The sequence below is a fragment of the Cherax quadricarinatus genome, chromosome 96 (assembly GCF_038502225.1).
Source record: "Cherax quadricarinatus isolate ZL_2023a chromosome 96, ASM3850222v1, whole genome shotgun sequence".
In the NCBI taxonomy this organism is placed as follows: Eukaryota; Metazoa; Arthropoda; class Malacostraca; order Decapoda; family Parastacidae; genus Cherax; species Cherax quadricarinatus.
In genome coordinates this window covers 8672828-8689566 of record NC_091387.1, presented here as the reverse complement: position 1 = coordinate 8689566, position 16739 = coordinate 8672828, and the positions used below count along the sequence as shown (strand labels likewise).

The window sequence follows — 16739 nt, the reverse complement described above, 5'->3', positions numbered from 1 at the left end:
CCAAATAGAACATAAGGAACACGTAAAAGACCTGGGAATAATTATGTCAGCAAACCTTTCTTTTATTAAAGACCATAAGACAAAGATCATGACAGCCAGGAAGATGACGGGGTGGGTACTGAGAACTTTCAAAACAAGGGAAATAATGCCAATGGTGACACTCTTCAAATCGCTAGTGCTCCCTCATTTAGAATATTGCTCAGTGCTGACGGCCCCTTTCAAAGCAAGAGAAATATCGGAGCTGGAACAAATAGAGAGATCGTTTATGGCTCACATTGAGCCTGTGAAGCACCTAAACTACTGGGAACGCCTGCAAGTCTTGAATTGTATTCATTGGAGTGGAGGAGAGAGAGATACATGATAATATATGTATACCTGGAAAATACTTGGGGGCCTGGTCCCAAATCTGTACACTGCCATAACAACATACTGGAGTGAGAGATATGGGAGGAAGTGTAAAATAAACCCAGTGAGGAGCAGAGGTGCAGTGGGGAAAATAAGGGAACACTGTATCAACATCCAGGGTCCCAGACTATTCAAACATCTTACCAGAAGATATCAGAAACATGGCTGGAACAAGTGTAGAAGTCTTTAAGAGGAAACTGGACAAGTATCTTCACCAGGTGCCAGATCAACTAGGCTGTCATGGATATGGATATGCAGGGCAGTGGGCCTCCAGCAGCAACAGCCTGGTTGACCAGGCAAGCACCAGACGATCCTGGCCCATCTCCACCTCCTCGAGTAGATAAACTCTCGAAACTCTTCAAAGGTATATCAAAGGTATACTGTATGAGTGGGTTGTGAAGGGGGCCCCCATAACAATGCAAGCTTCAGGGTCCCAAAAAATGTAGGGGAGCCACTGATGGGATTACCATCTGTGAATATAACAAAATGGCATTTACACAAGCCGATGATTTAGAAAAACATGCAAGCAAACACTAGGACATATGTAGTTATTAGAAAACATTTTGGTCCCGAGACCTTGATCACTTCTATCATACAGAGGTTAAAAGACAGTATGTTAGAAGTGATCAAGGTCTCAGGACCGAAACATTTTCTAAAATATATGTCCTAGTGTTTGCTTACGTGTTTTTCTAAACAAACTTGTCAGTATTTATTACCAATGTTTATACCACACAAGTCATTAAAAAAAGTCTTAATTTTGGCTGGCCAGGGAATATAAAATAAAATCATATATCACTCTCAAAACACAGTCACTTATGAAGTTTTGTTAGGCAACATAAGGCATGATAATAAAAAGTACAGTGGACCCCCGCTTAATGATCACCTCCCAATGCGACCAATTATGTAAGTGTATTTATGTAAGTGCGTTTGTACGTGTATGTTTGGGGGTCTGAAATGGACTAATCTACTTCACAATATTCCTTATGGGAACAAATTTGGTCAGTACTGGCACCTGAACATACTTCTGGAATGAAAAAATATCGTTAACCGGGGGTCCACTGTATATACAGTTGTACCCCCATATCCACAGCCCAAAAATAATCCTTACTTTTGCTTAATGATGACCTCAAAGTGCAAAAGTAGTGATAGTGGCAGTTCTGGATGTACTGGACAAGTGATGTAAGTTGTGTACTCTAGAATATCGGCAAAAGTTGAACATTTCTGCTATTTTGAGCTCAATTTCAAGCAACCAATCAAAATCATCTCGATTTTTGTAATATATCTTTTATTCCATCATATGAGACCAAAAAGCAAACAATAAAACAATAAAAACCATACGAAAATACCCCGCAAATTTGCTGTTTTAAACCAAAAACATGATCGCAGTCTTTTCTTGTCATGCACTGCGTGCTGAAGGACTTTTTAATTGGTGCATACTTACCACATAGACCCATTCTTTCATATCTAGGCAGAAATTTAGCGCTCACAGCTTATCTGAGAGAGCTGAGGTTATGGTGTAGTTCCATGGGACTGACACTGGCTTCAAAGCCATAGTACAACAGGACCAACCCTAAAAGGGTTAGAACATGAGTGTGTAAACATCTTTTTAGGCTTTATATATGAATCACACAAATAACCCGCACATAAAAGAGAGAAGCTTACGACGACGTTTCGGTCCGACTTGGACCATTGACAAAGTCAATGTCAATGGTCCAAGTCGGACCGAAACGTCGTCGTAAGCTTCTCTCTTTTATGTGCGGGTTATTTGTGTATCGTTCCAGTCACGGTATTGTGCCTTTTTGTTATTTATATATGAAGGCTTTATATATGAAGGAGGGGTGTTAATGTTGCAGTTTAAAAACTGTAGTGTAAAGCACCCTTCTGGCAAGACAGTGATGGAGTGAATGATGGTGAAAGTTTTTCTTTTTCAGGCCACCCTGCCTTGGTGGGAATCAGCCAGTGTGTTAATAAAAAAAATAATAAATATACAGGCAAGTGAAAAAAAAGATGTGACTTGCTTTAAGGTGATATTGGATTTACGGCTTCATTCTGAAACCTGACCCACCATATTAGCAAGCTATGCTTGTATATTACACAAATAATTAACCTATGATAATCCAATGTACAGTAAATCCTAGACTTACAAACAGGTTTAGAATCTTTTATATCATTACTGTGTATATCATTATATCATTACTGTGTATAATATCATTATCATATATCATACACAATACAGAAGTCCCAACGTCTTCATAAGTTGAAGATTTCCTGTACTCTGAATATTACATGCATTTCAGGTGGTCCCCAGTGTGTCTGTACGTCGAGGACTTACTGTAGTCAAGCAATGTCACTTATTTCCAGGTTTTGCAGAGTATTACACCTTGCAACAATTGCAATATTAAAGGTAATACTGGTACATAGTGTTGCAGGAACAAGGCAGTAAAAAATATATATAAAATATTTTTACCAACTGATCTGAAGTGCAGGTGGGCCCCGTTTATACAGCAGGTTAGGTTCCGGCTATTGTAGGGCTCTGCTTATACAGCAGGCTAGGTTCTGGCTACTGTAGGGCTCTGCTTACACAGCAGGCTAGGTTCTGGCTACTGTAGGGCCCCACTTATACAGCAGGCTAGGTTCCGGCTACTGTAGGGCCCCACTTATACAGCAGGTTAGGTTCCAGCTACTGTAGGTGCCTGCTTATACAGCAGGTTAGATTCTGGGCTACTGTAGGGCTCCACTTATACAGTAGGTTAGGTTCCAGCTACTGTAGGTGCCTGCTTATACAGCAGGTTAGATTCTGGGCTACTGTAGGGCCCTGCTTATACAGCAGGTTAGGTTCCAGCTACTGTAGGTGCCTGCTTATACAGCAGGTTAGATTCTGGGCTACTGTAGGGCCCTGCTTATACAGCAGGTTAGGTTCCAGGCTACTGCTATAAAGTGAAAGATAGTCTTTTTTCACTTTTAAATGCATAAATAAGTCTGATAACATGTTTATACTATCATATATTAAGTGAGCAACAGAACTAGGCCTAAAAAATCCATATACAGCACACACATTATTTGCCTTAAAATATTTTCATTCTTAGCTTATAGTGAGTGATGAATATATTTATTATAGGAAGTCTGAATAAATGAAGAATGTCTATAATTGAAAACTGTTGTATTGATGAAACATTGTAAAGTGAAGCACTGTGAAGTGGGGCCCTCCTGTAGGTTAGGTTAGGTTCGTCAGGAAACAGGACAAATGTTTCCTGCCCTCCTGTAGTATCTCTCTGTCTTCTCTTACTTTCAACTCTAATAATTCTGTTGAACATTTTACTCAATATTAGGGATGGGATGATACTAACATTCTTGCCGATACCAATATTCATATCAATTTTAGGCCAATACCAATGCCATCAATATTAGCCAACACTTACTGATACAACAATACACAAATAACCCACACATAGGAGAATGACCATAAACCAGCAAACATTGGTTTATGGCCATTCTCCTATGTGTAATTAACTGTAACCATAAACCAGTTAATTACAATTAATTACATGCTATTTATCTTGTGAAGATATTAGCCAGGGGTTACAAGACACTGTCCTGTATGTTAGTTAAAAGGCATGATGATAAACCCAAATCTATTCTCCATGACTTTACACACAGTGATTATGTTGATGGTGAAAGTGTTGAATGATGAAAGCTTTTTCCTTCTTTTTGGGTCACCCTGCCTTAGTGGCAGACGGCTGACGTATTAAGAAGAAGACTTTACACACTACACGTCAGTGACACTGGTCTGTAGTTTAATGCTGTGTGTGTTTCCTTTCTTAAAAACTGGGACTACATTTGCTGTTTCCACACTTCAAGTAGTCGCCCAGTTTCAACAGATGTGTTGAAGAGTGTTGTTAGTGGCACACACACAGCCTCTGCTCCCTCTTAGGACCCACGGAGAGAAGTTATCAGGTCCAACCACTTGTGAGGTCTCTACTTCACTTAGCAGCCTCTTCACCTCTTTGGCTGTGTGTAGTGTGTCCAGCACTTGTTGGTGCACCCTACTACCTCAGTTTTCTGCAAGCCATTCTGTCTCCACTGAAAATACCTCCCTAAATGTTGTGCTGAGCTCTTCATACCTGTGTGTATGCATGTGTTTATGTGCAGGTGTATGTGAGGATGCGCATCCACATGCCACTTCCTGTACCTCAAATAAAAACAAGGATGTATGCTTGTCTGCCTAACACTGCTCCAGATATAACCTGTGGTCAAGCCACAAGCAGCACTACACATCAATTGTAGATTGTAAGCTTTTTTGTATGATAAATGTGACTCCACTGCCATCCTGTTTTTGACCCAGTCTATTCATTTCCCCTTACTGTTCATACTCACCCTCCTGTAACCTCAAACCTCTACTATCCACTCTTAATACAGCAGTCTTACATTCCTACTGTGTCTCTAGTCTTACATTCCTATTGTACCTTCTAGTCTTACATTCCTATTATACCTTCTAGTCTTACATTCCTATTGTACCTTCTAGTCTTACATTCCTATTGTACCTTCTAGTCTTACATTCCTACTGTACCTTCTAGTCTTACATTCACACTGTACCTTCTAGTCTTACATTCACACTGTACCTTCTGGTCTTACATTCCTACTGTACCTTCTAGTCTTACATTCACACTGTACCTTCTAGTCTTACATTCACACTGTACCTTCTAGTCTTACATTCCTATTGTACCTTCTAGTCTTACATTCCTACTGTACCTTCTAGTCTTACATTCACACTGTACCTTCTAGTCTTACATTCCTACTGTACCTTCTAGTCTTACATTCACACTGTACCTTCTAGTCTTACATTCACACTGTACCTTCTAGTCTTACATTCACACTGTACCTTCTAGTCTTACATTCACACTGTACCTTCTAGTCTTACATTCACACTGTACCTTCTGGTCTTACATTCACACTGTACCTTCTAATCTTACATTCCTACTGTACCTTCTAGTCTTACATTCACACTGTACCTTCTAGTCTTACATTCACACTGTACCTTCTGGTCTTACATTCACACTGTACCTTCTAGTCTTACATTCCTACTGTACCTTCTAGTCTTACATTCACACTGTACCTTCTAGTCTTACATTCCTACTGTACCTTCTAGTCTTACATTCACACTGTACCTTCTAGTCTTACATTCACACTGTACCTTCTGGTCTTACATTCACACTGTACCCTCTAGTCTTACATTCACACTGTACCTTCTAGTCTTACATTCACACTGTACCTTCTAGTCTTACATTCCTACTGTACCTTCTAGTCTTACCTTCACACTGTACCTTCTGGTCTTACATTCACACTGTACCTTCTAGTCTTACATTCCTACTGTACCTTCTAGTCTTACCTTCACACTGTACCTTCTGGTCTGTACCTTCTAGTCTTACACTACTGTACCTTCTAGTCTTACCTTCACACTGTAGTCTTACATTCACACTGTACCTTCTAGTCTTACATTCTACTGTACCTTCTAGTCATTCACACTGTACCTTCTGGTCTTACATTCTTACCTTCTATTACATTCCTACTGTACCTTCTAGTCTTCTAGTACCTTCTGGTTTTACATTCACACTGTACCTTCTAGTCTTACATTCCTACTGTACCTTCTAGTCTTACCTTCACACTGTACCTTCTGGTCTTACATTCACACTGTACCCTCTAGTCTTACATTCACACTGTACCTTCTGGTTTTACATTCACATTGTACTTTCTATCTTACATTCATACCGTTCATTTATGTGGGGACGTCGCAGTCATTCGAATTATGTCTTCACACTTCTAACAAAACAGTTATCGAATGAATGATGGCGAATGCTTTTTTTTTCTTTAGGGAGGGAAGGGGTTACTCTACCTCAGTGGAAGCTGGTTTGACGTGTTAAAATACTCCTTAACCTCATTACTCTAGTCCATTATTTTTCCAACAGTTTTGTATACCTCCCATTAACTGTTCTCATCTTCAGTTCATTTTGCAATTCCTACTTAGCCACTGACACCATTTTCACTGTTGAAGAAGACACATGAGCAACACCCGGGTATTTTTATTAATGGGACGTTACACCCACCAGGGGTTTTATCAATCTTAAACACAGACATGATAAAAGAGATTAATACAAGAATAACAGTGAGGTGATAGTGGTTGTGGTCATCATGTCAGGAAGGGTATGAAAGCAAAGACGTAGTGTGCTGGCAGTGACCAGCAAATTGCATCTCTACAATAAGTCGTTGACTTACGAACACACTGGGGACCTCCTGAATTGATGTAAAAATATTATACACAATACAGAAAATTCTTAATGTGTTAGTAAGACGAGGACTTCCTGTAGTAGTAAGGTTTGGCGTGCAATAACATGGTCACATCTTTCGTAATATTACTACAGCTATCACTGAGGAATGGCAAGGAAGTAAGAGTGAGAACAGGAGCAGGGAATGGGAGAGAATGGAAATGGAACTGTGAAGAAGTAAGAGAGATGTATTTTTAAGTTGAAATTGTTCAGTGTGAAGGAAAATCTGCCATCAATTATGGTCTTCACTCTTAGTCATGAATATAAATCTAGGATCCTACGAAAGGTGTTTGATCCCTTATCCTTGAAGATAACATTCTACAAAAGGTGTTTGATCCCTTATCCTTGAAGATAACATTCTACAAAAGGTGTTTGATCCCTTAGCCTTAAATATAACATTATACAAAAAGTGTTCAGTCCCTAAACTTTGATCTACAAGGAGCCTATTGCCTCTTGCTACAACAAGAATAAACCATTTTTCCTGTACAAATGTGTATGATACTTTTGTTTTTCTTTTTGGGTCGCCCTGCTTCAGTGGGATGGACTGATTACATCGTCTTTACATACACCCTACTATTGCTGCCTCTGTACTTGACTGAAGAAACCTACTGTGTAAGTGAAACATTTCTGAATAAAGATACCTAATTGTTGCATATGTGTCTTACTTATCAACTTGTCAGTACTGTAGACCATTATCATGTTCAAGTGTGTATGTCTAGCATATTTTGCTGTTTATTGTAGACCAACTTTTCGTAGAATGTTGCAATACAGACTGATCTCCACTGCAACTGTTAGAACTTACTACATGGTTGACCACCACCACCAACACTACTACTACTACTACTACTACTACTACTGCTGATACTACTACTACTACTACTACTACTTCTACTGTTGCAACTAATACTCTGACTGCTTTATCATACACCAAATCTACCCATTACATTCTCAGCCCTTACATAAGTTTTCTTTCTCATGTCTGTATTAGATTAAGAAAATGCTGATGGTTAAAACACCTGCAATAAAGATACCCAGATGACTTGCATGCATCTTAGTCATAAAGCAAAATGTTTATACTATACAAACCTTCGAATTATAGCAATTTCTTCATACTCCATCATTCTCTTCTTAATACAGATCTCACTATTATCTGACATATCAGTTACTAATCTAAAATCCTCTAAGCCATATACTCAAGTCCTCATTGCAAACTTCATCACACATTACTTATTTACTAACAACTTTCCATTGGGTAAATGATGGTGAATGTGTTACTTTTTCCCAGGTCACCATACCTCAGTGGTAGACGGACAATGCTAAAAAAAAAAAAAAACTTATTTAAAAATTTCTGTCTAAGCTTAAAGGTGCCCTATAGCCATCTACGTCTTCGACTCCAAACTTACCTACTCCAGCCTCTATAACAGTGTTGCAGGCCTCTCCAACAACAATTCTCTGAGTATGAATATACTACTTCCATTTCTTTTGGGTCGCCCTGCCCTGGTGAAAGATAACTGGTAAGGCTAAAACCAAAACCAAAGTGTCCTTAATAGTTAATTATCGCTTTCCTTAATTTCTTTTCCTAATACTTTTCTCTCCTCTCCTCAAAGTACATAAACAATGTCCCATCTTTATTCTAAGTCAGATATTTTTCAATTTCATTTTGTTCCATATTGAACTTGATAAAATAGCTATGATTATATCTTTTAATTTTAACATTTAAATCCCCTTCAGCTCATTCCATATTAAACTTAATAATGTAGCTATGGTTTATCTCTTCTCTCAAATGTATCTGATTTACCCTAATACCTTTAATATGCCTCTAATGGGTCTTGAGTTACCCTACTGACACATCCCAGTCCTGGGTCAGGCTGTGTCACTTCCTTCATCAAGTCTGGGTGGGGGTCGAACCCCCGCACTTGTGAGCACCATAGCTTAAATCTGGCGCCTTAGACTACTCGGCCAACCAGCGACCAGTTCTGAGGGTTCTTCTACCCTTGTAGTCTGGTCTAAGGCTAGGCTTCTCTGTTAACTGCATGGTCAACCTGGCTACTGCTGCCAGCAGCCTGCTAGCATCAACAACCTAACTGATCAGGCACCTCTTAAGTGTAGCACTCCAGTTTTTTTAAACCCATTTACTCCCCATTCAAGCATTCCAACTCAATTTTTTTTCACCTAGTTCTACATTATTCAGCTTCTTGACCTTCATAACCTAAATAACATTCTTAGCAACTGCACTTGTGCCACACACATTTAAATAACCTCATTTATCTTGTAAGAAATTCACAATGACAAAGGGTTACCATCCCCTAATTCCTGGCATTATATACATACATGTACGTGTGCACGCATATGTATGTATATAATACACACATATGTAAATACGTATACATATATGATACATACATACATACATACATACATGTACAAGACGTATAATGTGGAAAAATCAGAGAGGCAGAAGGCTTAAATAATAAAACCTGCTCGAGTATGGAAAAACAAGATACAGAAAAAGGTGGAAGCATGTCAGGTGATAAATGAAGAGTGTAATAAAACAGGTAGCGTATCATGCCTTACCATTTGACGAATGATAAATGCTGCATCGACTAACATTAGCGGAATGAGTACTATGACCTTGAATATTCCCGGCTCTGGCTGCAACCTCCAAAACGCCCCACTAAGTGGTAATCAAGTGGCAGTTACACTGAGATAAACTGAGAGCTCAACAATTCAAGTGACAATGAGGGTATGACTGACAAATGCTACATGAAAATAGGACCGGAAATAATTCCGGTTGATTGAAAATGTTTGAGTCCCACACAAAGTTCCACAAGTAAACACCACCACTATCAACACGTCTGGGTTCCTTCTATTCGACAAAGATGCCACACAGTGTAGCTAGACTCTAACATTTTTTCCACTATTATGCTGTCTAATGGAACAATAGTGCTCCATTATACACCTCATTTGAATTATGATTTTCATGTGTGCCTGTTTCTGAAGTTGTGTATGAATTATCACTTACAACTGTCTTTTTTCTGTACAAAGTAGCTAGTGAAGCGTTCTTTATTCTTCACACAGTTTGTGAAGTGCTTTGTTCTACACACAGTAGCTCATGAAGTGTTCTTTGCTCCACACAGCAGCTCAATGAAGTGTTCTTTGCTCCACACAGCAGCTCAATAAAGTGTTCCTTGCTCCACACAGCAGCTCAATGAAGTGTTCTTTGCTCCACACAGCAGCTCAATAAAGTGTTCCTTGCTCCACACAGCAGCTCAATAAAGTGTTCTTTGCTCCACACAGCAGCTCAATGAAGTGTTCTTAGTTCTTGACACAGTAGATAATCTCACAACACCTGGTAAATAACATAGATGGGTCCACTGGAAGTGTGTGTGTGCATGTGTGTGTGTCTGTCCCTCTATGATGATTCTCAGTCTTGCTAAACAAATGACCTACCAAACATTGGCACTGCACTTCCTGCCAGCATACAGGCTATAAACGCCTATCATTTAAAACACGTACATTCAAGCACAGTTATATGGGAGTACAGAAAAACACTTCATCTCGATATCTTGTTTTTTCCTGATTATATTTTCTTTAATTTTGTGATTTAGATGAAATTCAGGCTTTAATACCATAAAAATAATGAGATACGGCTTAGAGAAACCAAGTCATATAAGAAAATAAAGGAGCACTGGACCATGCTAGACAGGCCCAGGAAGGACATATACTAATTTCAAATTTGGAACTGTCATAAAGGCAGACGGGAAATACAAGTGTGAACAATGTGCCCTTTTACCCTTTTCAATGGCTCAAAGTCAAGGCACTTGATGACCTCCACTGTAATATTTACTCAATATATTGCAATGCAAATAAAGTTCTCTGTTATGCAAAAAGAAAAAAAAAAAAAATTTATATGATGTTGATGTTCAGAACTGTGCTGTTTTTTTTTTTATTTGCTTTCCCAATTTTTTTTTTTAGTTTTCTTTTTTTAATAAACCATTAAAATAGCCAATAAATGTATACATAGCAGCCAAAATCTCAAAAGGTACCAAACTGTCGTGGTGCTGGAAATTGACACTTCTTGGCGGCATCAACCTGTCCTTCGCAACCAGTGGTGTGCTTACTTGAAGTGAATCACCAGGTTGTGTGGTGTGCCGGCCATCTCGGGTGGCTCGGGGGTGAGGACATCGGGAAGTTCGTGGCTTGATAACCTCTGTCGGGGAACAAGATGCCATAATTACCACACAGTGCAGTTAAACAAAATAAAATGTAATAATGGTAGAATTATCGACAATCTGTTAGGTAAAAGGACACAAAATTCCTGAAGAGCAAAACGTTACTACAATAAAATGTCGTGTTAGTTGCATTTGTGACCTTTTACCAAGTAAAAAAATTGACAAAACACCTATAGTTTATATACAAACAGATCATTCTAATGACTAACAATGGTTATTCATGACTTCATAACCTTCCTCATGGAACAAAACATAACAATTAGAGAATAAAGTTGCAATACCATGGCTGGAACACTCCACAAATAATCCAAACTTATTTCTGCAGTATAGAGGTACATAGTATAGTTTACAAGTACACCTCGGTTTTCGTATGTCCTAGTTTGTATGCAAAACTAAGAGTTATTCTGCATAAAATGTAGTTTTTGTTAATATTTTTGGGTATCTGGAATGGATTAATTAGATTTACATTATTTCTTATGGGAAATATTAACAAAAAATATATTTTATAGAGAATAACTATGGTTTTACACACAAACTAGAGCCGACGAAAACCAAGATTCCACTGTATTAAAATATTGTTTAAGTACAAAAAAAAAGCCACTAACATGCTGTGTATTTCAGGCAGATTAATACTACTGTTTAAAGACTACTTATAAACTACACACAGGTTATTAAATAATAATTTTTTAGATGTACAAAAAATGAGAGACAGCTAAGCAAACAATAGCACAGTTTTAAATATGCATTTATACTTTAAACGGATTCACTGATCTGCAGTTAAGGGGAATTTCTTAAACAATTTCAGACTGTCTTCAGTTTCTGGGATGACTGACAGAGATATTTAGAACCATCCTGGACCACTGTCAAGTCACAAGTGACGACAGAGATCCACAATGAATCAAAATACGTATTATCATAAGTTTACTCATGTAAATGCACATTACAGTAGGACCCTCTTGTCTGCGGGAGATACATTCCAAGGACCTGCCGTAGATACTGAAATCGTGGATAGTAGCAAAACCCTATATATAACTCCTACACATACCTATTATAAAGTTTAATTGATAAATCATGCTCAGTAAGTGGAGAATTATCCATTTTTCACTGATGGGAAGCACGTCACAGCATCTCTTAGGATTTGAACAACTGCCACCTTCTCTACGAAGTTTTGTGGAGAAATATCACCCTAACAAAGCTGTTGCAAGCTGTGTCTGCAACATCTTCAATGGCAATGCCTTGTCCCATTTTAGGCAAATCTTAAAGAGACACCAGAAACAGACATCTCTGGGTAGATTTTTTGTGCAACAGGAGTCCAGTGCCAGTAAAAGACAAAGAAGGGAAGTAACCCCGGAGAGGGCCTTGATGCCTGAAGTGCTTATGGAGGAAGATTCCCTTCCAAACAATAACATCTCCCTCTCCCCTCCACGTCGTCTTCCATACACCAACAAGAGTCTTCAATAAAGGTAAAAGTGATGTTAAATGCTCATTTATCCATTTCATTAGTCATTTATATTTATTTCTCGTTGTTTTCTATGTAAAACTATAGTTATTCTCTATAAAATGTATTTTTTGTTAATATTTTTGGGTATCTGGAACGGAGTGACTGGATTTATATTATTTCTTATGGGAAATATTGCTTCAGTTTTCATACAATTCGGTTTTCGTCAGACTTTCCGGAACGAATTTATCACGAAAACTGAGGTTCCACTGTACTGTACATGCATTTTTTTTTTAGGCCTAGCTCTATTGCTCACTTAATGCACGACACTTGGAGTTTACCTGGAGCGGGTTCCGGGGGTCAACGCCCCTAATGCTCGGTCTGAGACCAGGTCTCATGGTGGACCAGGAAAACTAGAATACAACCATAAATACCATACGAAAATACAGTGCAAAGTCGCTGTTTTAATCCAAAAACACGATCAAAGTTTTTTTTTTCTCATTACGCACTGTGCTGCAGGATTTTTTATACTGCGCACACTGACCACATAGACCCATTATTTCATATGTAGGCCTACCAGCTTTCTCTCGCTAGATTTGAAGGCGCTAGAATTTAGGTGTTCTAGTACGTCAATAACCCTGGTGCGTAAGCTGTACTAGTACATCGAAAACCCTGAAAGGGTTAAGAGTAAGACAGTGAGCAGAATAGCAGATGAACAAAGAGGCTTTAGGAAGGGTAGGGGGTGTGTAGACCAAGTGTTTACAGCAAAATATATAGGTGAATAGAATTTAGATAAGGGTAAAGAGGTTTTTGTGGCATTTATGGATTTGGAAAAGGTGTATGACAGGGTGGATAGGGGACACAATGTGGCAGATGTTGCAAATGTATGGAATAGGAGGTAGGTTACTGAAAGCAGTGAAGAGCTTTCACGAGGATAGTGAGGCTCAGGTTAGAGTATGTAGGAGAGAGGGAGATTACTTCCCAGTAAAAGTAGGCCTTAGACAAGGATGTGTGATGTCATCATGGTTGTTCAATAAATTTACAGATGGGGTTGTAAAAGAAGTGAATGCTCAAGTGTTAGCAAGAGATGTGGGGTTAAAAGATAAAGAATCAAGCACAGAGTGGGAGTTGTCACAGTTGCTCTTTGCTGATGACACTGTGCTTTTGGGAGATTCTGAAGAGAAGTTGCATAGGTTGGTGGATGAGTTTGGTAGAGTATGTAAAAGAAGAAAATTAAAAGTGAATATAGGAAAGAGTAAGGTGATGAGGATAACAAAAAAAATTAGGTGACGAAAGACTGGACATCAGATTGGAGGGAGAAATTATGGAGGAGGTGAATGTATTCAGATACACCTACCATCCGACTTACGACCGATTCGGTTCTGAGAAACAGGTCGTAAGTCGAAATGGACATAAGTCAAACTTTACTACTGAATATCAACATAACATTTTTGTAATGACTTTATTTTATTGTTTTATTTTGGTATTTTATGTTTTACTTTACTTTTTATGTTGTTAGTACTGTATTTTATACTGTAAGGTTTAGGATAAACACTGTGTACAACACAAACACTTGTTTATTTCCCAGAAATTTGTCATAAAAAACACGGTCGTAAGTCGAGTCGTCGTATGTCGAGCAGGTTGTAAGTCGGATGGTAGGTGTATGTAGGAGTGGACGTGTCCGCAGATGGGTCTATGAAAGATGAGGTAAATCATAGAATTGATGAGGGGAAAAAGGTGAGTGGTACACTGAGGAATCTGTGGAGACAAAGAACTCTGTCCTTGGAAGTAAAGAGGGGAATGTATGAGATTATAGTTATACCAATACTCTTATATGGGTGTGAAACATGGGTGGTGAATGTTGCAACATGGAGAAGGCTGAAGGCAGTGGAGATGTCATGTCTGAAGACAATGTGTGGTGTGAATATAATGCAGAGAATTTATACAGTGGACCCCCGAGTTTCGTGATTAATCCGTTCCAGAGAGCGCGCCGAAGGTCGAAATTCACGAAATTCGAAACCGTTTTCCCCATAAGAAATAATGGAAATAAAATTAATCTGTTCCAGACACCCAAAAATATTAAAATAAAATATTTTTTTTTCAAATTAAATAAAGATTTTCATAATGAAAACAATCAGAAATCAAGTACATGCATTTAAAATAATTAATAATAATATTACACTAACCTTTACTGAAGGCTTCTGGGTGGATGGAAGACGAGAGGAGGGGATAGGAGGAAGGTGTACACTACTGTTTGGAAGGAGAATCTCCTTCCATTAGGACTTTATGTAGCAAGTCCTTATCTGGGGTTATACTTCCCTTCTTCTTTTAATGCCACTGGGGACAACTTGAGAGTCACTGGACCCCTGGCGCACAAAATATCTATCCAGAGAGGTCTTTTTCTGGCGTTTCTTTAAGATTTCCCTGAAGTGGGACACAACACTGTCATTGTACATGTTGCAGATACGGCTTGTTTCAGCTTGGTCAGGGTGATACTTTTCAACAAAACTTTGCAACTCATTCCACATTCCACACATGTCCTTAATCACTGAAGAAGGCACCTCATCCACTCCCTCTTCCTCCTCCTCTGAAGCAAGTTCCTCGGCTGTGGTCTGATGCTGTTCCAGTTGAAGCTCTTGCAGTTCGTTAGTGGTTAGCTCTTCCCTGTGGTCCTCCACCAACTCTTCCACATCCCCGTCATTCACTTTATTTACCAAAGGGCTTGCACTAGCTTTCCTTGGGTCCATGATGACTTATTTAGCAGTTGCAAGGACAAAAAACAATGGATTATTATGAAATGCATTGTATGAACCCACGGGGTGATGGTCACGTGTTGGTAAACAATGGCACACTGAGCGTGAATGGCGTGGGAGACTGACTTTGTGTGCGCGGTGACAGGCGGATGGGTACCGGACGGTCGCCGAAACACAAGTTTTTTCACAAAACTCGAGGCCAAATTAAAAAAAAAAACTCGCCGAAGGTCAAATTTCGCGAAAGTCGAGGCTGCCAAAACTCGGGGGTCCACTGTAGTTTGGAAATTAGGAGGAGGTGTAGGATTACCAAAACTATTATCCAGAGGACTGAAGAGGGGTTGTTGAAGTGGTTCGGACATGTAGAGAGGGTGGAATAAAATAGAATGACTTCAAGAATGTATAAATCTGTAATGGAGGAAAGGCAGGGTAGGGGTCAGCCAAGGAAAGGTTGGAGGGAGGGGGTAAAGGAGGTTTTGTGTGCGATGGGCTTGGACTTCTAGCAAGCATCCGTGAACGTGTTAGATAGGAGTGAATGGAGACAAATGCTTTTTAGGGCTTGATGTTTTGTTAGAGTGTGACCAAGGTAACATTTGTGAAGGGATTCAGGGAAACCGGCAGGCCGGACTCAAGTCCTGGAGATGGGAAGTACTACAGTGCCGGCACTCTGAAGGACAGGTGTTAATGCACCTCTGGTAAGACAGTGAAGGAGTGAATGGTGAAAGCTTTCCTATTTCGGGTCACTGTGCCTTGGTGGGAGACTGCCGATGTGTTAATAAAAATAATAAAAAAATAATAGTAATAATAACAATAATTAATAATAATAATAATTAACAATAATTTCTCCATGGGGAAATGGAACAGAATTCTTCCTAAAGTTTTTTTTTTTAGGTCACCCTGCTTCTGTGGAATGTGGCCGGTTCAATGAGAAAAACTAATAAAAATAATATTAGTAATAACAATAGTTACTACTACTACTACTAATAAAAATAACAGTAATAATAGTAATAATAATAATAATAATAGTAATAATAGTAATAATAATAATAATAGTAATAATAGTAATAATAATAATAATAATAGTAATAATAGTAATAATAATAGTAATAATAGTAATAATAGTAATAATAATAATAATAATAGTAATAATAGTAATAATAATAATAATAATAGTAATAATAGTAATAATAATAATAATAGTAATAATAGTAATAATAATAATAATAATAATAATAATAGTAATAATAATAATAATAATAATAATAATAATAATAGTAATAATAGTAATAATAATAATAATAATAATAATAATAGTAATAAATGTTAAGTACAAATGCGAATAACAATAAAGAATCAGCAACAGCAGCTAAGCTACATTCTACAAAAAATTTACATTTTTACTTGTGCTGAGATATACAAGTGTACATTCTACACGACATGACTAAATACACAGCAAGGTCACCTACAACAACTGCAAGTGTAGCAGCTGCGTGAACTTCCCTTTTGCTACACTATATGCTACACCACATAAATAATATGGCTATCTACAGTCAGCTCTCTGAAGGGGCTCCAAATACAGTGTGATAAAGAACAA

At 38.3% G+C, this 16739-nt stretch overlaps 1 protein-coding gene across 2 annotated transcripts in view; it reads right to left on the bottom strand.

Moving 5' to 3' along the window:
* Positions 1-1193: 1193 nt before the first annotated feature.
* The window catches only part of hrg (poly(A) polymerase hiiragi), a 68692-nt gene continuing 53146 nt past the window's right edge, over positions 1194-16739 (bottom strand). For both annotated transcript variants that reach the window (XM_053795567.2, XM_070105069.1), the window contains 2 exons: positions 5996-10935; positions 1194-5804 (listed from right to left, as the gene is read on the bottom strand). Coding sequence is in view for 1 of the 2 variants with exons in the window: in XM_070105069.1 (XP_069961170.1) it covers positions 10843-10935 (93 nt within the window). In the remaining variant the exon portion in view is untranslated. The remainder of the gene's footprint in view (positions 5805-5995; positions 10936-16739) is intronic.